The sequence below is a fragment of the Festucalex cinctus genome, chromosome 7 (genome assembly GCF_051991245.1).
Source record: "Festucalex cinctus isolate MCC-2025b chromosome 7, RoL_Fcin_1.0, whole genome shotgun sequence".
Classification (NCBI taxonomy): Eukaryota; Metazoa; Chordata; class Actinopteri; order Syngnathiformes; family Syngnathidae; genus Festucalex; species Festucalex cinctus.
In genome coordinates this window covers 18,335,784-18,358,261 of record NC_135417.1, presented here as the reverse complement: position 1 = coordinate 18,358,261, position 22,478 = coordinate 18,335,784, and the positions used below count along the sequence as shown (strand labels likewise).

Below are 22,478 nucleotides of genomic sequence, written 5' to 3'. Positions count from 1 at the left end.
CCAGAATCCAGGCCCAAACTTTTTTGTGGCATGTAGATTCTTATGATAAACTCAAACCGTACGGAATCTGCATCAATGGTGCAATAAATGGGTTTTCGCCAATGGTGATATGGCTACATTCTTATTCTACAAACAGTGATCCGAAGATAATCGCTGGATACTGAATTGATGAGGTGTCATCAAGCAAAGGAACTTGTGCCTGAATTCGTTCGGACCTCGGCACTGAGAACTATTATATTGAACATGCAAGTGTTCTTGAGGCACGACGATCTGGACAACTTTTCCCACAGATGCTATCTGTATGAGAAAAGAGTATAAGAAAAGAGAGATAATCACAAAAACCTTTAATACAAAATAGCAATAGGTCAAAATTACAGCAGGAGAATGCTGTGGCGTCGAGCTACAGTATTACGAAAATGCTGTGTAGTGTGTAACTTCAGAGTTGACCCTGTGGATGGCAACGATCCACCAACATCAAACCTTCTCATGTGAGGTAAAAAATAAAAAAAAATACACGATTGAATTTAGCAGAAGCTTAACATAAAGAGACACAGCAGTGTTCATTGTTTGCTGATCCTTGAAAGTCTTCACTTTTCTTATTAGCATCTGATCTGTTGTCATGTGTACAATGCTCAAGCTATGGCGCAACAGTGTTCCGGAAACATTCAGGGCAGTTTATGATTTTTTATTTTTTATTTTTGCCAGAAGCCCAGCCTCTTCTTTAGCATATACCCATAAAAACAGAAATTGTTATTGACGTTTGTTCCACAGACTGTGATATTTACTAAGTGATATTCACTTGGAAAAAAAATAGTAAAGTTTTCTTCACTCAGAAATTCTAACTAGATTTTATGAAGAGAGTTTAACTATAATTTCTGAGTGAAAAAACGTTACTAGTTTTTTTTGTCAAGTAAATATCACCCCCTTTTTTTTTTTTAGCGTGTGAAGTGCCTGAAGAAAACAGTTGTGAAATTGTGCCACAACAACAAAACTAAACAGAATTAAAGAAAGGGAATTAAATGGTACTTGGGTGGCTAGTCCCATGAAAGTGCACTCATCATCTGAATGTAGGCACACTAAAGTAGATATGGTGCTGATAGATTTGTTATCTTTGATAGAAATAGGAGTGTTTCCTGTTTGCGCAGCACACATAGAGAGCGTAGAGGGGAACACAGCTGACTGCAGACACCAACAGTATGGCAATGAAGACTTGGCCAAAAACAGGATAGTCCGTCACCACCGTTTTTCCCTGAAACAAGAAATAAATATGGTTAGTGATCAGACTTTACCAAGCAATTAAAGATCATCATCCAATAATCAGTCTGCACTTTCCATGTACATGATGCTTTTCTTGTCATTTGAATGCAGTGATGATGATGATAGTACTATTAGTAGTAAACGATATACATATAGGGCCTACACAGGAGCAGAACACTAAGAATAGCATATAACTCATTTGCTCCCCAAAACGTATAAATACATCCATCCATCCATTTTCTTGACCGCTTATTCCTCACCATGGTCGCGGGGGGTGCTGGAGCCTATCTCAGCTGACTCTGGGCAGTAGGCGGGATACACCCTGGATTGATTGCCAGCCAATCGCAGCGTATAAATACATTTAATTTTAAACGTTTTAAATGACCCAAAGACGTATTTATACGTTTTGTGTGTGTTTTTTGTGTGTGTTTTTTTTTTAATGCTAGAGCATACAGAAGGCTTTAATTTTGATGCAGCCTCTCAACTGCAGTGAATGAGGGGGGAAAAAATGGTAGTAATTACAAAAATGGCCAGCAGGTGGCAGCAGAGTATAAGAGCTCAACCAGGGGCATGTTGAAAACAAGCTGTTTCCCAACAATTCTAAGCAGATTTGTGAATAATGATGAAACTTAGCTATATTCTAATACTAATTGCTGTAAAACGGAAACCGATAGAAATATACTTTAATTCCTGATGAAAGAAGACTCTAACCTTTCTTTTGGTAGGTTCCATGTTTTTATAGTAATATATGATAATATATAATATATGGCACTGGCTTCCTGGTTTCGTCACAGCTGCATGTACCGCCTCAAACACAATGTCGCTCTGTGATTGGTCGGAAATCAACGGGCTCGGTACAAGATGTATTTTCGGGAGTTGGTGAACTCACAAATAGCGCGAGAATTCATCTTGCAGAGCAAGGTTAGGACTGTGCATGCTAGATCCAGACACTGCTGGATAGAAGAGCAGGATATAGCGAAGATTTTGGATGTAGACAGTTAAAAATTTGATACTGGTTTTTGGCTTATATTCAACCGACATCCGATATCACTATTGTATCAGAACACCCCTAAAACTGTTATGTGATAGGAAGAAATTGATATTTTGCTTATATACAAAAAAGTTGAAGGTACCAATTTATGCAATGCAACACACTTTTATGTAATTAATTACATTAACATTAATTTACATATTGTGCTTTATAAAAAGTTGGAAGCTATAGCAAAAATGTAAATGTTCTGTGCACATATTTAAACAGTTTGAGAGTAGTAATGGAGTAATTAAAAAAAAAGAAAAAAGAAAAGTTTACCAGCTCCTTGTCCCATGCTTGGTAGGTGGGTGGTCCTCCTCTGATATAGTTAACAACATAGAAGATGAAGAGGAATATTAGGAGAAAGGGACTGATTATTGCCCACAGGATCTTCAAGTACCAGTTTGGACGGTGGCCAAGCATGTCTTCTATGTCTTTTTCAAACCTAAAATGAACAGAAGATTATTTGAGCAAGCATTACATTGTTATTGTTAGTAAGCTTTGTTGTGACTCAAATGTGTAGTAGCAATGCTAACACACAAACCTTTTAAGTCCATAAAGGTAACTGACTGTCAGAATCTCAACGAAGACAACAAATAGCAGGGAGAAAGATGCTCCATAATCATTGAACATGATAAACCAGTAATTTCCAGATGGGGTGGTAAAGGCCAAACCGAGCAGCAGCATAATTAGACTCAATATTCCTGGAAGGAAAACACAGAACACACATCCCAAATTAAATAACCCTTGTAGTGTGCAGTGGGGCCAATAAAGTTAAGGCATCTTGGCTGGTTACGATTGAAACATGGTGGCAGACCACCAGAAACACTGTTACAAGTAGGCCTGTCTCGATAATTACCATATCGACTTATCATCTATCCATCCATTTTCTACCGCTTATCCGGTCGAAAATGGGTCGAGGGGGCAGCAGCTTTAGTAGGGAAACGCAGACTTCCCTCTCCCCAGCAACGTCAACCAGCTTACCCGGTGGGAACCCAAGGCATTCCCAGGTTAGCCGAGAGACATAGTCTCTCCAGCGTGTCCTGGGTCGTCCCCGGGGCCTCCTGCCGGTCGACATGCCTGTCCAAGAGGCATCCGAACCAGATTCTCAAGCCAATCAGCTGGCTCCTCTCGACGCGGAGGAGCAGCGGCTCGACTCTGAGTCCCTCCTGGATGAGCGAGCTTCTCACCCTATTTCTAAGGGAGAGACCAGTCATCCTGTGAGGAAACTGATTTCAGTCGCTTTTATCTGGGATCTTGTTCTTTCAGTCACGACCCACAGGCCGGAACGACCGGTAAATCGAGAGCTTCACCTTTCAGCTCAGCTCCTGCTTCACCTCAACGGACCGATACAGAGTCCGCATCACTGCAGACGCTGCACTGATCTCCCCCCATCCTGCCCTCACTCGTGAACAAGACCCCAAGATACTTGAACTCCTCCAGTTGGGGCAGGATCTCATCCCCGACCCGGAGAGGGCATGCCACCCTTTTCCGACTGAGGACTAGAGTCTCGGATTTGGAGGTGCTGAACTTCACCCCAACCGCTTAACACCCGGCTGTGAATCGCTCCGGTGAGAGTTGGAGATTGCAGCTTGAAGAAGCCAACAGCACCACATCATCTGCAAAATGCAGAGACGCAATGCTGAGGCTACCAAATCCGACCCCCTCAACGCCTCAGCTGTACCTACAAATTGACCTAACTGTAAACCATGCCCGCATGACCTAGTAAACCAATCAAAACGCAATATGTCATGTCTGCGGACGAACCTGCAGACGAACAAAAGCAATCCAGCTCCCGGTAGTCCATTGTGTGGTTGTCGAAAGCCAAGAAAAATCAATAAAATGGTGAAACGCTGTAGTCACGGCTTGTGTAAGAGTGATAGCCGTTTTCCCGATCGACTAACCAGCTTGTGTAAAAGAGACACAAGAAAGACACTGTCCGGTTTATTCCCTTCCCTAAACCCTCAAACAACTATGAAAAATGTCTGCGCTTGATCAAACTTTGTGGAAGACCTCACACACGACCAATCGAATCCCTCCAAAATGACCAGAAACCACCACGTTTGCACGAAGATAATATTCTCCATTGTTGTTTTTAGCCAAAGGCTAACGATAGCGCCGGGTAGCTAACCTTCCACACGTTTGTTGACTTACTATTTACTATAAATACCAACAAAACATTAAAGGTATGAGGTAATATAAATTCATTCTACCCTGCTTGACATGCTGACAATCGGACGAAGTGAGTGAGGCGACTGTCATTTTATGACTTGTGCAGCAGCAGACAGCGATGTGTTTTCTTTTTTTGTTTGTTTGTTTTTGGGCAAAGTTGCACGGTGAGGGAGTGAAGATATCCTTCACTAAAAAATGTAAAGCCCCGTTTGCTTGCTTCGAAGAGAAATATCGGCGTACTGAAAATACCTGACCGAGAAATCACAAGGAAGATCTGACAACTTTGCCATTACAGCACATGCTGTTTCACTAATCTTGCCCGAACAATGTCGGAGGGACCTGCTTGTCGCGCAATGTGGGCGGGGAGGGGCGCCCCACGGTAAGGTCAATTCTGTCCATAAAGGTTATGAACAGAATTAGAGACAAAGGGGGCAACCTTGGCGGAGTCCAACCCTCACTGGGAACGAATCCGACTTACTGTCGGCAAAGTGGACCAAACTCTGACACCGGTCGTAAAGGGACCGAACAGCCCATATCAGGGGGCTCGGTACCTCGTAATCTTGAACCACTCTCCACAGGACTCCCCGAGGGACATGGTCGACCTCCTTCTCCAAGTCCACAAAAGACATGTGAATTGGTTGGGCAAACTCCCATTCACCCTCGAGGACCCTGCCGAGGGTGTGGAGCTGGTCCACTGTTCTACTGCCGGGACGAAAACCACACTGCTCCTCCTGAATTCAAGATTCAACTTCCCGACGGACACTCCGCTTTAGCAGCCCTGAATAGACCTTACCAGGGAGGCTGAGGAGTGTAATCCCTCTATTCTTAAAAAGGGGGACCACCACCACTCCGGTCTGCCAATCCTGTGGCATGGTTCCCGATGTCTATGTGATGTTGTGGGAGCGTGTCAACGACGAAGGCCCCACAACATCCAGAGCCTTTAAGAACTCCGGCCGGATCTCATCCACCCTCGGGGCCCTGCCACCGAAGGGATTCAGGATTCTCACAAATATTACAACATAAGGACTCATACCATTTTATGTTGTGCAGCCCAAACCAGCAAACGTATTTTCACATAGCAGCTACTGGGTGAGAAAGCCAAATTTGTGCAAGGACTCAGAGCACTAAATGGCATAAAAGTTCAAAATGCAAAATCAATTCAAAATCCACATATTTTGAAAGGCTTGACTTAAAAAAAAAAAAAAAAAAAAAAAAAAAGTATAAATAATTAAATAACTAAGGAAATGGGGAAAAATGTGTATAAAACAATAGCTACCCAAGTCTTACCATTGAACACCTCATTGCTAACTTTGGACAGTATCTTCAAGTCTCGTAGTGTTGTGGTGATGGCAGTCATGTTGCCCAGCATGCTGCCCAATCCCAGAATCAGAAGCATGAAGAAGTATAGCACTGACCATAACTGAGGCAGGGGCATATTTTGAATGGCTTCACTGTACAAAATGAAAGCAAGACCAACCCCTTCTACTGCCTGAAACAGAGAGAGAAAAAAAAGTTTAGTGATAAGAGTTTATGACTCCATCTACCTTGAATTTGCCCCTTAGAAGATTGTGTATTAATATGGACTTTACTCAAGAAAGAAGTGGTAAAGTGTAACTACTGGCGCGCATATATCAAACATGTTACTCTAGTTGTGATTGTACCATGCATGAGCTTTGATGCTCTCTCACACTAGCACAATCATGTAACGCAGGCATCTCGGATTGAGTTGTGTTCATAAAATGAAGAATACCTGAAGACTGATCATAAAAATGTGTGATGTTTACCATCTATCTGTACTATATTTTGATTCAATCTTGTATCTTGTTTAGTACTGGGAAGTAGCATACTTGCCAACTTTACAAAATCATGTGGGATAATTTCAATCCAATCTCCCGCATGATTCCCTATTGGTCCTTTATCCTGCTAGTCTCCTGTTGATTTTACAGTAAAATAAACAGTTTACATTGTGGGGAATATTTGGCACAGTAGCTTACGAGACTCACTGGAGGCAGTGATAGTCAAGCAGCCTTGATTCTACCCATCCAAGATTCTACCAGAAAAGCAGTTGGAGACTGGTAGAGTAGAATGATGAAAAACATACCGTGTCTAGTTCATCATTTAGGTCACAGGTTTCCAGTTTATTGCCAAGTTCAGCAAACTGCTCCGGGTATGTTGCATTGAGGGTTTTAATCCAGTCAAACACATTGTTCATGTCGATAGTGTCCTCTGCCAGATTAAAGGTATTTAGCAGCAAAATCCGCATCCTGGAAGACAAGACAATAGAACTGTTCACCCTTTAAACAGAGATTGGTCAAGGTACTAAAAATTATTACCCAAGACTAGCATCATCTTTCCTTTGGTGGTATTAATACCCAAGGTCAAAATTGCTCTGATTTGAATCATCAATCACACACAACAATGAGCAAAACATACTCACCTCTCCAGGCAGTTCTCATAGTTAACTGTGGCTTTAAAGCCATAGATGGAAAAGGTGACGATGGAAGCAAAAATGCAGGTTCCACTGTTGATGAAGGACACAATGAAGGCCTGACGCTCAAAATTGTTGTTGTACTGATTGTAGCTGGAAAACGCTATCAGCGAGCCAAATCCCAAACCCAGAGAATAAAAAACCTGAGTGGCAGCATTTATCCATGCATTGGGATTGGCCAGTTCTTCCATCTAAAGACATGCACACGTATGGTTAACATGTATGTAACATATTCAGACACAAGTTGTATATTCTCCTTTGTTGTAGTAGAAACATGTTAATCAACAGTGCGTGAGAAAACTTTAACACTTGACTATTTTTATTTATTTATTTTTTATTTATTTAATGCATCCTCACCTTGGGGGTGAACATGTATGTTATACCATGGATGGCACCAGGAAGAGTCAAACCCCTAATGAGGTAGATAATGAGGACCACATAGGGAAATGTGGCAGTGAAGTAAACCACCTGCAGACAGAGGCAAACAACAAAGTTTTCATCCCGTCAATCCTTTGAAAAGTTGTGCACTTATTTGCGTTGGTTTGGGGCTTCTGTTCGACAGACAAAGTGAATGAAAAGAAGAAAAATGTGGGGAAAAAAACAAAAACAAAACAAGACTATACACCAGAGAAGAATGAAGAAGACTCTTTAATTCATTCGTTTCATCAGTTCTTATCAAAGACGGAGTATTTCCTTGTTTATTTTACAGTATGGTTGTCTTTGATTATGTTTTATGCACGTGTGAACTTATCTCCTACCTTCCCAGATGACTTTATTCCATTGATAATGAAGAGGTATGTAATCACCCAAGCCAGCAGGAGACACAAAGCCTGACTTGTTTGAATGCCTCCATTCTCTTCGATAGAAGAAGAAACGTCCAATGTTTCTCTATAAAAGAAGTACTGCGTTGAAGAAGCCTTTTGGCACTCTTCTACTGGTCCTGTCAGGTTGGCATTAACAGGGCAATCTGACCAGGGCAGGACAGACTGTGAAGGCAAACCAGCGAAAGGTTATTGTTAAGGCCCTGATGATCTCGGAATTCCATACAATAACTACATTTACATGCAGTCAACAACTACTTTAAATCTGAATATTGACAATATTTGGGTTTTGAAAGTCCATGTGCAAACCCCTAATTATTCGGGCTTTTAAAAACTCACAGAAATACACAATCAGAGCTAAGCAAACTTGATGACACAGCAAAGGACTACACTTTTGGAGCGAGGAGGAAAGTGACTCCTTCATTAGTGTGGTGAGTGACATGATTCGAATGTCTTTTTATTGACCGTAGAAAGTTAAAAGCGGAAATGACGTCCGTGCGTCATGGTTTCGATTGGGATATTCCATAAGAGTAACTCTATATTTAAATGGGATATCCTGAAAGTTTCAGAAACTAGTATTATGACCTTAACCCGAATATCGACTGCATGCAAATATAGTCAATGTAATTATATCGCGTGAGTTATTCAGGAGCTCACTTGAAATGAATTAAAGAGGTACCAGAAACTCCAAGCATTGATGATGTTGTAGTAGAGGCAAATATACACGGATGCCACAACACTAGCAAAACCTGAAATCAGAGATTTAAAAAAAAAAACAAAAAAACAGATGTCTGAGAGATAGAGTTACACTGTATAAAAAAAACAAAACAAAAAAACTCACATTTGACAACATGTAGTTGCCTCGAGATAATCAATAGAAGCGAGGACAACCACTTGAAACAAACAACAACAAACATCACTGCTGTGATCGGAAGGCACGTTTCATAAATATGCATGTGACAATAAAGATGACTATCTTAGAGAGGTAATCATTGCCGCCAGGTTCATCACCCATTAATCATTAATCAAAATCATATAAAAGCGTTGTGATCCGTATCCTTAAATTATCTCCACATGCACTTGACTGACATGTCTCCTATCTGGAATGTATAATATAATGTAGGCTATTGATATACTGGTAATGTGGTATACATTTGTGTATCTTTTTGCTATCTTTTCTTTTTTTATTTAAATGATTTTTTTGTGATTCCATCAAATAAGTAAACTAGTGCTGACAAGCAGGAAAAATGTGATGATGGCCAGGATGACTTGGGTAGTCAAAGTCACTATGCAGTTATCTAACTTTTGCAAGTTCACTACACATCCAAATTAAGAAGAGTTTGCTGTTTTTACAGAACAGCAGTCAAGTAGTTATGTAACAATAATATATTTGTTTCAAGTACTTACCCACACCTCCCAAATACGGGTTAATGGCTGACCAGGCCCCAATGCTCCCCAAGCGCATCTTTTGACCTATGGCAAGCTCCATGTAGAGTAAGGGCACACCCACAATGAACAGCATCAGCAGATATGGAATCAAGAAACCCCCTGTTGGAGGAAAGCACAATTTAATATGGTCTTTACTTGGTTCTATATACAGTATAAAGAAAGAAATATCCAATATAGTGTCTTGTAGCTTCCCCAGTTTCTTTATTATTATTTAAAACAACAACAACAGGTGTAGTGGGGGTGGTGCAGCTACCTATACACAGGTTCAGCTTTCTTTAAAAAATGACCAGGCACAAACAGGTTTCAGAAAACAGCTGAAATCTTGTGAATCAGTCATTCCAAATGGTTCAACAGTTGATAGTTCATTAATCCAAAATGCTTCCCTTCACAGAAGCTGCTTGATGTCGCCACCCCTACCCCACTCAGATTAGGCACTACTCTTTCAATTCCAATAAATCTAAGGGACATTACAGAACCTTGATTTTTATCTTTATAATATCGGGCAATAGCAACCATTCGAAATAATCTTGATTATGCAATTACCACATATTTACAAGTATTTCAGTTATTTCGAACAGCCAACAGCCAGGTTCTAATACACATGTACGTATTGCATTATAACATAATGGCTGAAAGACTGGCAAGCACACTAAATTTGGCAAACAACACGGACATTTGGCTACTCATTTTTACAAGCACATCCCTATTAAACTGCTATTTTCAATTTTTGGACTTAAGTAAATTAATATCTTGTATCTCCATTTGGCGTCACACTTTGTTTGTTTTTTTTACTGCTCCTATAAGACAGTGGGTGTTGAACTAAAAATAAGTATTAGAGAGCTTATATTATATTTATAAAGGCCATTCAAGCTCGATGATTTTGGGGATGAGAAAATGTGCCACCTTTCCCTCAACACACAACAAAGATAAGAATGATGTTATCAGGTCTCACCTCCACCGTGCATCTGGCACAGGTATGGAAAACGCCAAACCGTCGCCAGTCCGATAGAATAAGAAACACAGGCCATTAGGAACTGTATAGGACTGTCCCAGTTGGGTCGAACTTCTTTCGCCATGTCTGCACCTCAAGTGAACGTCTTTACCTGGGTGGCTCGTCAACAGGTTGTGTGAGGCGTTTGAGCGCCTGCAGCCTTTAAACAGAGCTGTGATTGGAGCTTGAACAGTGGCAGTGGGTGGGGCCTCAAAGTAACCCCTTTTTCCCAAGAATTGCATAATTTTTTTGGGCAAGATGGAACGGGTCGTTGTTCTACGTCAGAACAATAAAAATACATACACTCATGTAGGCTTTGTGTGTGGGGGTGTGTGTATACAGCAGGGGTCTCCAAGTCCAGCCTGTTTTCCATGTTTCTCTCCACTAACACACCTGATTCATGATCGGGATCGTTATCAGGCTTCTGCAAAGCTTGCTGATTAGCTGATCATTAGATTCAGCTGTGCTGAAGGGCGGAGACATGGAAAGCAGGCTGGATAGGGGCTCTCGAGGACCGAACTTGGAGACCCCTGGTATACAGTATGCGTACATATACGTATATATACATTTAAATATACATATGATACTGTATACTTGAGTTATGGACGAGTTCCGTTCCTACGCTGGTGATTTAACCCGGATTTCGGCATGGGTTATGTGGGTTACTGGCTGCGGCAAACCGAGCAGGCAGCTATGCTTGGGGTCGACATGCATGACGTAGTTGTAGTTATTGTCCCCCGGTTTTAGTTATACAGTTGTGATCTAATCTTTAAGCGCTATCGTAGTTGATAACTCATTATGTCTGTTAAAGATTACTACACACATAGACGCATTTATTGCTAAAATAACACATTTGTACATCAGTCACTTTCAGGTAAAATGATCAAGATAGTTGAAGTCCGTATTTAAAGCCACTATATGGAGGATTTCCCTCAAAATATCTTAACAATAGCCTTTTTATTTGACCATTTATGACTAAAACATATTCTAATGAGTAGATCAACATCTTAGTTGTTCAAAATGGGTACTCCAACAAGCCTCTGGACAATATTTTTCAGGAAGCACCCGGTCCGATTCGTTCGAATTTCCCACTCTCTGTCTGCGGATGTGACGTCATGCGCGTTCTCATTCATTGTTTCCTCGATTCACTAAGACGGAACTAATACAGCTTTTCGCTGTAATGGAGTCTACTCAGTAGAGACCACCCTCTGCAGCTAGTGTGCCCCAGACACCCGCAGTTACTCTGAGGAAGGCTTTAAAAAAAAAAAAAAGAAGTGAAAACAATGTCAAGTGCCACGAGAAAATTTAAACTCGATAGTGACTGACGCCGGGCAAGTACGAGTGAACATCGGTTTGATGTTTCAGAGGTGGAGAGAGTTGAGATCGGACTTGGATTAGAAATGTGATTCACAACTGGTTTTCTTCCTACTCCAAAAGGTAAGACGCGAGTATCTTGACATGTGTTGTTTTCAAATAGCAGTAACCTCAAGATCGATCCCGTTTCGGTTGTAAATAGGGGTGAAAGGAGGTGGATTCACTTGGGATAAAAAAATAAAAATAAAAAATAAAAAAACTCTGTTTTTCTGACTATTTTTTGGGGGAGCTTTGTTTTTTGAGTATTTTTTTAATTTTCTGTTTTTCTGAAATATTTTTTTGTTATAAAAAAAATATGAAAAACAGGGAAAAAAATATTCAGAAAAACAGGAGGAAAAATACTTAGAAAAACATGGGGTGAGAAAAACGGGGAAACATTATTTAAAAAAAAAAAAAACATGAAAAAAATTCCAAAAAACAGAGCACCAACTTCTGTTTTTCTGAGTAATTTCAAAGTAATTTTAAAGATTTTTTTTTTTTTTTTTTTTTACCTCTGAACTCCAAGTTGTTGCAGACCACTGACCTGTATATATGATTGAATAGCCGTAAGCCCATACACACCATTGCAAGCCGTTGAAATCACAGGGCGGCCATCTTGCTCCTCCCATCTCGCTAGGATCTATATAAACTCGTAGGCAGTTAGTATAAGACCGGAGGCGAGATGGGGGGTTTGTGCCGGGGTGGTCCCTATTTTTAAACAAGTATTTAAAATAATAATAATAATAAAAATAACTAGTGGACGTTTTGTTGTTTTTTTTCTTCTCAATCTCAATTTGCCGATTGATTCACTGACTGTGTGATTGTCAGAAAATTGACTAAATTTGGTTTGAAATGTCCTACAAAGTGACTCCAAGCTGTACCCACATTGGCTTGTCACAAAAGTAAAAAATGCTGTTGAGTTTCTCACCTGTTTCATATTCTGCACTACCTCAGCTTTAACTTGAATATATTGATGTCTCTGTGGCATTTTCCCATTATTTGATGTCTCATTGGCGAATATGGCACCATGTATTAGCATATGGTTGTGCCATATGTCTGGGAGAAACACTATGCCCATTTCATCGATAAGGATGCACTGTAAAAAGAAAAATGCTGTGTTTACAGTAAAAGTGTACCGTTAAATTACGGTAACACGTTCTCTACGTTTACGGTAAAAAAAAAAAAAAAAAAAAAAAAAAAAAGTATTGGCACTGTTGATTTTACAATTATAAAATGTACTTAATACAAGATTCTACTGCTAAAGTTTTGGCATTTAAAAATTAATATTTTCCCATAAAATTTACAGTTAAAAAATGCTATTTCTATGGTAAAATATGGTAATAAAGTACTTTCCTACATTACAATGCCCTCAAAGTGCTTTGCATTTCGATTACTCATTTCACCTACTAAATTCACAGGATCAGGAACAACCCTACTTACATTAGTTTGCTCATGAATCTTTGATACCATCACACTGCACTGGGATCGAACCAACAAGCTCACAGTTGCAAGACAAACACTGCAACACTGACCCACCCTAATCACTAAAGCAGTGTTGGATCTACAAGTTTAAGACAGAGGATATATAATATACAAGTGGTTCTGTAAAGTTGTTTATATTTGCACTGTATTTTTTATTTATTTATTTATTTTTACAAAATGATTCTGGTAACCACAGGTTCCAGTTTTGTTTCTGTAAAAATAAACAGTATTTTTGCACATAGTTTTACTGTATATCCATCCATCCATCCATCCATTTTCTTGACCGCTTATTCCTCACAAGGGTCGCGGGGGGTGCTGGAGCCTATCTCAGCTGGCTTTGGGCAATAGGCAGGACACCCTGAACTGGTTGCCAGCCCATTACCGTATATCCAAAGATTCTAATCTGTAATATGAATTTGTAAAATGCACGTTTCTTTTGGCATAAACAAAACGTACCAAAGAACATATACTGACAAAAAGTGTTATTATAACACTTCTGTCACGCCGCCACCAGGCGTGGCGGCTCATGCTTTTATTTTTGTGTCTCTGTTTCCCGTTTTACTCTGAAATCCTAACTCTCCTCTCACCCCAGGTCACTTGCCCTTCCTGCCGCTCCATAATTACCGGTCCCCGCCCTTGATTATCACCACCTGCCACCAATCACCTACTGCAATAAAAGCCACCTGCATTCTTCCCTCAGTGCCGAAGTGTCACCGTCAGTGCATGGAAGCGTCCCACAGTCCTTATGTCCTTGTTCATGTTGCCTAGCGTTGTTGCCTTGTTTTTGTGCCTTTTCCTCCCTTTTGGAGCGCTTTTAGTTACCCCTTTTGCCTTGAGCCCTTTTTCCTCCCTAGCGGAGCGCTTTCTGTTGTCCCCAGTACCTTTTGCCTGTTTTTTCCTCCCTAGTGGAGCGCTTTTTGTTCTCCACTTTTTCCCCTCCCTGTTCTCCTCTCAGTTTGAGAGGAGACCTCTGTTGGCCGGAAATAAACCTGCTGCCTTGGTGGCCTACCTTACGCCTGCGTCTGAGTCCTACTTGACCCCGCCTTGTCAACTTCAATGATGTAATTTTAACTGCATCCTAATGTTTTCTATTTTGCAGTTAATAAGTGTTTAAATTACCGTAATTTGTGAATTCTCCAAAGTAATTGGGTCTTCTTTTTTTTTTTTTTTACATTTTCTTACTGTCAAAGCAACAGTTGTATTTGTTTCAGAGTTTCACAACATATTAATGTAAATTACACAACGTTTTTGTATTTACAGGTTTTTAATTTCACGATTTACAGAAATTCCCTGTTAAATCTACAGACGTGATTTACAGTGTGAGATTGAAAATGTTCTCTGTTGAGGTTTTTATCTGAGTATGTGAGAAAAGATTCATCTGCATGATGTTGTCAGAACCATGAACAATGAAATGAAAAACACCGACTGAGAAGCAGTGATACCAGTAACGCATGACTCCAAATTGTACACATTTTCAAGTAACGACAAACCTAACGCCTTACTCTTTAATTACTCTTCTGTTATCTTTGTTATTTTTGTCAATATATTTTTATATTTAAGTGGGTGCCACCTTTTAATACCACATGTAACACTTAGCCAGGGTAGCCGGTGTAGGCACAAGCGAACTAGGCGGTCGCCTAGGGCACCATCTAGTGGAGGGGAGGCCAAATTGCAGAGCAAAAAAAGATTAAAAAAATATATTTCCCCCCTCGTTTTCTAAAATTAAATATTATACAGCAAATATATTTTATATAATAATAATAATAATAATAATAATAATAATAATAATGATGATGATGATGATGATGATGATAATAATAATAATAATAATAATAATAATTATTATTATTTTTATTAACCTAGCATTGGCCGGATATTACATATCCACCTGTCTTTCTTTCTTTCTTTCTTTCTTTCTTTCTGTTTTTCCTAGTCTTCCTTTCGCCGCTTTCTTATTGCAGCACCTAAGGGCTTGGACCTTTTCATTGTAAAAGTTCTTGATGTATAGACAACAACACAAGCGTGCTTGCCATCTCTATCTATGGGGTATATGCCACGGAGGAGGCGGGACTTCCGACTTCCTGGATTTCGCACATCAGCTTTGTTTCTGTTTCCTGTTTGCGACGTGTGGATTGCGCCCCAGTTCTTGCGCTTCCGCCTTTGTGCCCCTCGGTTGCGCATTCCCGTCAACAGGTCGAGTGAGTAGTGTGTCTTTCTCAGCTCTCCACAGTAATTTCGACAGGAAAAGGCGGGACATTCTGTACAATAATTCGAGCTGATTGGACGATGCAACATTCTACACGTTCGTTTTAACCAATCACGGTCAGGGGTGGAAATTTCGTGTTCGTTCTTGCCGAAGGAGGGAAAAGCACGAACATCTTACCAGCTAGAAATGCACGAAGCACCCCTCACTGTTCAACATTCAACAAGGAAACGGTGAGTAATTCTGTGAGAACAGAATTAATTGCAGCTTCCATTCGTTCGTGTTAGGTTTGTGTTTGTTAGCTCTGGCGTCGGCGCTGGCTTCCTGGTTTCGTCACAGTTGCATATCCCGCCCCCAAACACAATGTCGCTCTGTGATTGGTCCGAACCACCAGTGGTTCAGGAACGGCGGTTATCTGCGGGAGCTGTACAAGATGTATTCGCCGGAGTTTGTGAACTCACAAATACCGTGAGAACTCATCTTGCGAGAGAAAGGTTAGTTTTTTTTATGTCTTTGAGTCCAAATACAGTAAATGACCCTGAACCTGACCCGCTGCTGCTGTTTACAGTGAAAGGTAGGGTGGGTGAGGGGATCGCAGAGTATTAACGCTTTGGGGTAAATGCCACAAACTTCTGACTTCCTGGTTTCACACCTCAGCGTCGCTTCCGGCCACTAATGGCCGCGTTCCAACACTCGCACGATCGCACCCCAACCCCTGTTCCCCCCAAACGCTCCCACCCATCGGCAGTCCTCTGAAATGCTTCGAACAGCTGAGAAAGACACACTTCTCACTTGACCTGTTGACGGGAACGTGCAACCGAGGGGAACAAAGGCGGAAGCGCAAGAACTGGGGCGCAATCCACACGTCGCAAACAGGAAACAGAAACAAAGCTGATGTGCGAAATCCAGGAAGTCGGAAGTCCCGCCTCCTCCATGGCATATACCCCATAGATAGAGATGGCAAGCATGCTTGTGTTGTTGTCTAAACATCAAAAACTTTTACAATGAAAAGGTCCAAGCCCTCAGGTGCTGCATTAAGGAAGAGTAGGAAAAACAGAAAGAAAGAAAGAAAGAAAGAAAGAAAGAAACAAACAAACAAACAAACAAACAAACAAACAAACAAAGAGAAGAAAACCCATCAAACTACAACATCTCAGAAACCATTGATCCAATCAGGCTGAAATGTGGAAATGTACCTTTCCGTGCTATGAATAACCCCACACCAAATTTCACTAAATTTGGAATGGGTGGGGTTTCTACATTTTTCTGGATGATCTGTGGTGGAATAACCCCAGAAAAACAACCAACCAACCAACCATTCATCCTCACATTCTAGCCTATGAAGAATTTTGACAGCCCTGCCATATAGTGACCAGTAAAACCATGGCATTATTAATTAGTGCTGTCAAAGTTAAAGCGTTAACTAATTAATTAATCACAAAAAATTATCGCATTAATCATTGTATTACCACAGATTAATCACACTATTAATTTTGACCGCAGATGATCCTTTTTAGCCGACAGTGGATGGTTACATTAAAGGTAGCTGTTGGAGTTTGAGCAATAAACATAAGTACTTGCATTAAAGTAAAGCATTTAATAAATGTTTACATATGCCATAGGTCATTTTTTCCCATTTTAAATCATGCAAATAAATGATTAGAAAAACCAGGATGAGTGTGTGCAGTGGATATACATTTTTGAAAACGTCCTCATAACATTAAATGTCTAATAAATTAACACATAATAGGTACACTTCAAATTTAGTGGGCGAAATATGTTGGGGAAAAAAAGCTTTTTTAAGTCACTGATTAATCATGATTAATCAAAATTCTAAGATGTGATTAATCTGATTAAAAAATGTAATCGTTTGACAACTCTATTATTAATATTAATCAGCTGCTATTCCCCCCACCCCTCACTGAGAATTGTCATCATGGTATAGAAAACGATAAAGATCTGCACTGCATCTTGTCCAGTAAGTTGTGGAACTTCTGTGCCTTTTGCCACATGGGGGCAGTAGAACCATCCATATAATGACAAATTATCCCTTGTTGAAGTGAATGACAACTTAAGTATAGCCTATTTATTGTTGTATAAATGTATGTATAATGTAGATAGATGGATGGATGGATAGATAGATAGATAGATAGATAGATAGATAGATAGATAGATAGATAGATAGATAGATAGATAGATAGATAGATAGATAGATAGATATTGCACAGTACATGAATCTCAACTCAACTTTATTTATAATGCGCTTTAAAAAGAGGCATTGCTGTATACAAAGTGCACCGTAGTACATGAAACAGAAGTTGTGCAGTAAAGAATAAGGGAACAAAAACAAGAACAAAGCAAACATTTTTAAGTGAGTATACATTTTTTTTTTCTTACAAGTAAATAAATTTTACATTAGTAAATTCACAAGTAGATGAGTGAATAAATACAAAAATAAACACATAGAATAAACATCAAATTCATAACAACCAAATACAATGTTAAGTCTCATGGTGCGCCAAAAGCCAAAGAATACAGATGTGTTTTAAGGCGTGTTTTAAAAGAGGATAAAGAGGGGGCTTGCCTAATAATTTGTGGAAGGTCGTTTCAAAGGGAGGGACCGGCAACTGCAAAGGCTCGATCTCCTCTAAGCCTCCGCTTAGCCTTCAGTACCTCCAATTGTGTCTGGTCTGCTGACCCGAGGCACCGGGCAGGTGTGTAGGGGTGCAAGAGCTCAGCGAGATAAGGTGGGGCAAGACCATTTAGAGATTTGAAAACAAATAAAAGATTGATGTTATCGTGTCTATCGGGGTAGAGGTTGGGGGAGGGTGGGGGCATAACAACTCAACTCAACTCAACTTTATTTATAAAGCGCTTTAAGAACAGGCGTTGCTGTATACAAAGTGCAGTACATAAACATCAGTTTTGCAGTAAACAAGAACAAAGCAAACATTTTTTTTTACAAGTAAATAAATGTTACATCATAAATAAAAAAAAAAACAAAAAAAAAAAACTGTATTCGCACTTCAAAATGTTTGCTTTGTTCTTGTTTCCTGCAAAACTGATGTTTATGTACAGCACTTTGTATACAGCAACGCCTGTTCTTAAAGTGCTTTATAAATAAAGTTGAGTTGAGTTGTTATGCCCGCACCCTCCCCCAACCTCTACCCCGGTAGACACGATAACATCAATCTTTTATTTGTTTTCAAACAATAAGGAATAATAAAATTATATAAAGAACTAAAATATATTGTCAACTTTATTATGTTTGATGTCTCACTATCTTTATGATATGATCATGAGATATGAAACTTCATTTGATTTGGTGTTATTTAGCAGATATAAACTATTACAACAATGTGAACTCATGAAATGAACTTGAAAAAATGTTTTGCTGTTCCTGTTTGCAGGGGATGAAGATAAGAAGTTGAGGAAACTGCAAGTTTAAAATGCCAGTTGAGATTAGCCTCAGAAAGACTGCGAGTTAGAGACCAGCTGGGTATCGGGGCCCAGGTCGAACCTTCGACTCGCAAAGGAATTTCCCTCCTTTCAGTAGTAAACTAGTCGTAATTCAAAGGTCAGTGCTGAATGAACTCACCAACAACAACCAAATTAAGGTTACCCCAGGGCATGTTGTTAACTGAAGGTAACATCATTTCAAATACACAATACTGCATATAGACAAAGTATTCAGACGCACTTTTAATCGATTAAGCATTGAGAAGCTAGTGTGGATGATGCTAGTATTACATTACTTGGAAAAATACTTGGGAGACCTGCATGAGTTTAAAGATGTTTTCCTATTCTTGCAGGGAGAAATGACAACCATACAGAAAGCAGCATACACAAGAACATGTCTCTGAGGTTCTCATTTACACATTTGTAAGTCATCCCCCACTATCATTCCCCCGCATAAAGCATTCCCCTCCAGGTCATATATTAAAGTTATCTAAGAACATACAGGAATTCATCTCTGATTGCTGATTACACAGAAACGACACAATCTGCATTTATTTCCATTCCCCATTTCTTGTTTGAATCTTGATGTCAACATTACCCCATCACAGAAAATGCAAATGTTCAAGTCCTGTCACTCGTAACATCAGCAGGGGCGCCATAGTGATGATGTCAAGGGGCCCAAAGTGAGATTATTTTTCATAGGATAGCTCGGTTGTCCACAAACAAACACAAATAAATTATTTTTTTTGTTCAAATCCACTTTTGTTAAAGAAATTTATTGTTTGCTATTTCAGTCATAAATGTATTTTTTGATGAGTGGTATGTGTCCTATGATCTGCCAAGGACAGCATTGAGCTGTGGGAAACATGACAGGTGTGTAAAAGCATTCATTTTTTTCATTTTTTCTTCTATAAAATAATGTTCACCTTTGGAATGTTCCAAACAGGAGTGTTCAGTGTTTTGTTACCTCTGTCACATGTGGAACATGTTGCAGGCATTAAATTCCAAACATAAGATTGCGTTACATTGCGTAGGTAGTCACAAATGACCTTGATGTTTGCTAACTCTATTAGCAATATCATAATGACGCATGGGAACAGATGATAAGGAAACAATCTAAAAATACCTTTTGAGATTAGCCTAAACGAGCAGGGAGAGAGAAGCCTGTTGGGTTAGCTAACCAACAAATAACTAGGAAGGCACAAATTGTCATCCTCATTTCAGAGTACTTCATAGTGCCTTTCTGTTGCTCTTGTATTCACTTTGTTAAACATTTAACCACAAAGAATACAATTCCATTAGTTATTAAAAAGTCTTTAATAAAAACATTCAACACATTTTTCTTCTTACAAAATGGCTACATACTCATACAGCAGTGGGGTTTCCATCCACCTATTTTTATTCGAAATTTCAAGAATTGTGAAAAAGAAACTGAATGGAAACACCAGAAATTCGAATTAAAAAAAAAGAGGCCCAAAATTCATACAAAAAACAAAAAAAACAAAAAAACAAAAACGTTTTTACGCTTGGAGGGGGTGGATTTTGAAGGCTATGGAAACAGCTTTTGCAAATAAGCGACTACACTCTAAAAATGGATTGGTTAAAAAACTAACAATCTAGTAGGTTACGCTCATATTGGCTTGATTAACCAATAGATTGGTCAGACATTGACCATTCCGGGTGGTTACGGGCATACCAATTCTATTGGTTAGTCAAACAACCTATGAAATTGATTAAAATAGAAAGTGAGTCTAGATCGATCACTTGGAAATATATTTATTGTATCAATTTATTTATTTGGATGGAAATCTGACTAGTAATTCATTACATTAAATCATATTTAATGGAAAATGCATATGAGGTTCCTACCATCCCATCGATTGTTGTCTGAATATGGAATACTAAAAATAATGTGCTAATAATATTGTATATTCAGACTATTTCAACAGATGGCAGCTATCTACAGTATGTACATATTTTACATTTCTTATTTCAGGGCATATGAGGCAATAATGGCAGCACCGAATGACATTTGGTGCTGGTTCATAACAGATATTTCATGTCATAATAATAATAATAAAATAACACATTTAAAAGAAGGATACTACAGCAGATGTTGGGCCTGTTAAAGCAGAAAATCAATAACAACATAATACACTACTAATAACACATTGGGTGGAAACAATTTATACAGCAACTTTAACAAATAACACTTAAAACCAACTTACCAGATGGTTTAGCTCAGCTATAACCTACTGAAACTTAGTCGAAAAATCCACTTGATCAGTGTCTGATCTTGCTTACCTGGCCAACTCTCCGTTACAAAGGGTTAAGGCCCCCCTTTTATCTCCAACCGTAGTAACACGGGATTTACAGAGATGACGGGGACGCTTCAAGCTGGCGTCGAAAAGGATTCGTTTAGGTTCTCACCGCCCCAGTTTTAGAGTGTCAGCCCCGGCTTCCATTAGACTACACCCTTAACGAGTAACCTTTGATGATTTAAGGATATAAAATCTAATCACACTCTTTTTACAGCGGCTCCTTTCCTTATGATCGGTTGCACTTAGAATGACCTAAATATGTTTTACTGTCCTTGTTAGAACCGTAAGGGCTTGTTTTATTTGTTTATGTAAGCCGAAATAACCTTTCAGGAATTTTTGGGAACGCAGCCGACATGTAGATGGAACTATTATCTATTCAATAAGGTATCTCTAAGTATGACTCAAATAGTGAGAGAAAAGTGTTTAAGCAGGAAAGTGAAGGTTGGGTTTAAGAAATCAATGATTAATGTGACCATACACATAAAAACTCTAAACTACTTCTTGTCTTTCTTGATTTATTACTTGATCAGTGTTCAAACCAATAGCAAAGCAAAATTTGTGCAATAGTGAACATATGTTGATTAACTCATTCACTGCCAGTCATTATAGAAAATTTTTACATTTCCAATACTCACGTGATATTACATTCAATAATTATATATAAACCGAATCTACCAAATAACAGAATAGACTCCCTACTTTTTGTCCCGTCCCGTTCTTTTATAATTGACAGCAGAAAAACGTAGGTTTGCCAAAATACAGCCATTTCTCCCATGGACTCTGAAACTGTGTTTATTTCCTATAAAATGGGGCAATGATGTCATCTACCGGTGGTTGGGCATCAGTAAAGTTGTTTCCAAGTTTGATATTTACAGTGGAGCATGCTCAGATTCGCCCCCATTTAGCACCGCTCTAAAAAATACAATTGACAAGTATACTTGTCAAAGGCAGTGAATGAGTTAATGACAAAAAATAATGATTCACATCATAAATTCAAACAGAACAGAATCACATGTACTCACAATTTGTTGCTCCTTACTCCAGATCATCAATTGAAGAAACAAGAAAAAAATAAAAAGAAAAGAAAAATCAAAAACCAAAAAGAAGGGCAAAAGCTTTGAAAAAGAATTATTCCTTTGCTGGGTAGTCACTTCAGGTAGCTATTCTGTGATGAACCACCTGGGCCTAATTATCTTTGAGCTAAACTAGTAGCTCAAAGAAAATAATTGAGGAAGTTTACCATTTACTACCCCGGCTGTTTAATTTAATAAAACTGATCAAAACAAGGGGAACTATTATCTTCTAACAGCCAATCAAGACAATGTGTCTACCACAAATTACTCTTATTTTGATTGTTAGAATTACTTCCTCATTTAGCATATAGGGGTAAATGGGGCGCAGAGACGAAAATGCCCTTCTCGACAGAGAGAGAGCCTCGATCTTTTTTGCGCG

At 39.2% G+C, this 22,478-nt stretch overlaps 1 protein-coding gene across 2 annotated transcripts; it reads right to left on the bottom strand.

The window, feature by feature from the left end:
• Positions 1–329: 329 nt before the first annotated feature.
• Positions 330–22,166, bottom strand: LOC144021986 (sodium- and chloride-dependent transporter XTRP3A-like). Of its 2 annotated transcripts, none has more exons than XM_077526330.1 (11): positions 22,049–22,166; positions 9,176–9,316; positions 8,426–8,517; positions 7,706–7,933; positions 7,305–7,415; positions 6,897–7,138; positions 6,561–6,723; positions 5,747–5,948; positions 2,832–2,991; positions 2,567–2,732; positions 330–1,249 (listed from the first exon to the last, which is right to left on the bottom strand). In XM_077526330.1, the coding sequence occupies exons 2-11, from the start codon at positions 9,288–9,290 to the stop codon at positions 1,106–1,108; spliced, it is 1,623 nt and encodes a 540-aa protein (XP_077382456.1). In that variant the 5' UTR covers positions 9,291–9,316; positions 22,049–22,166; the 3' UTR covers positions 330–1,105. The 2 variants fall into 2 exon arrangements, with proteins under 2 accessions (XP_077382456.1, XP_077382455.1); XM_077526329.1 differs by lacking the exon at positions 22,049–22,166 and adding an exon at positions 10,170–12,749.
• Positions 22,167–22,478: the final 312 nt, after the last annotated feature.

Excerpts from the sequence above, each read along its gene's own strand:
- LOC144021986 (XM_077526329.1), bottom strand. The coding sequence starts at position 10,293 with ATGGCGAAAGAAGTTCGACCCAACTGGGACAGTCCTATACAGTTCCTA. Across the intron at positions 7,416-7,705 it reads GAATAAAGTCATCTGGGAAG|GTGGTTTACTTCACTGCCAC; the intron begins GTAGGAGATAAG and ends CTCTGTCTGCAG. Across the intron at positions 7,139-7,304 it reads CATACATGTTCACCCCCAAG|ATGGAAGAACTGGCCAATCC; the intron begins GTGAGGATGCAT and ends GCATGTCTTTAG.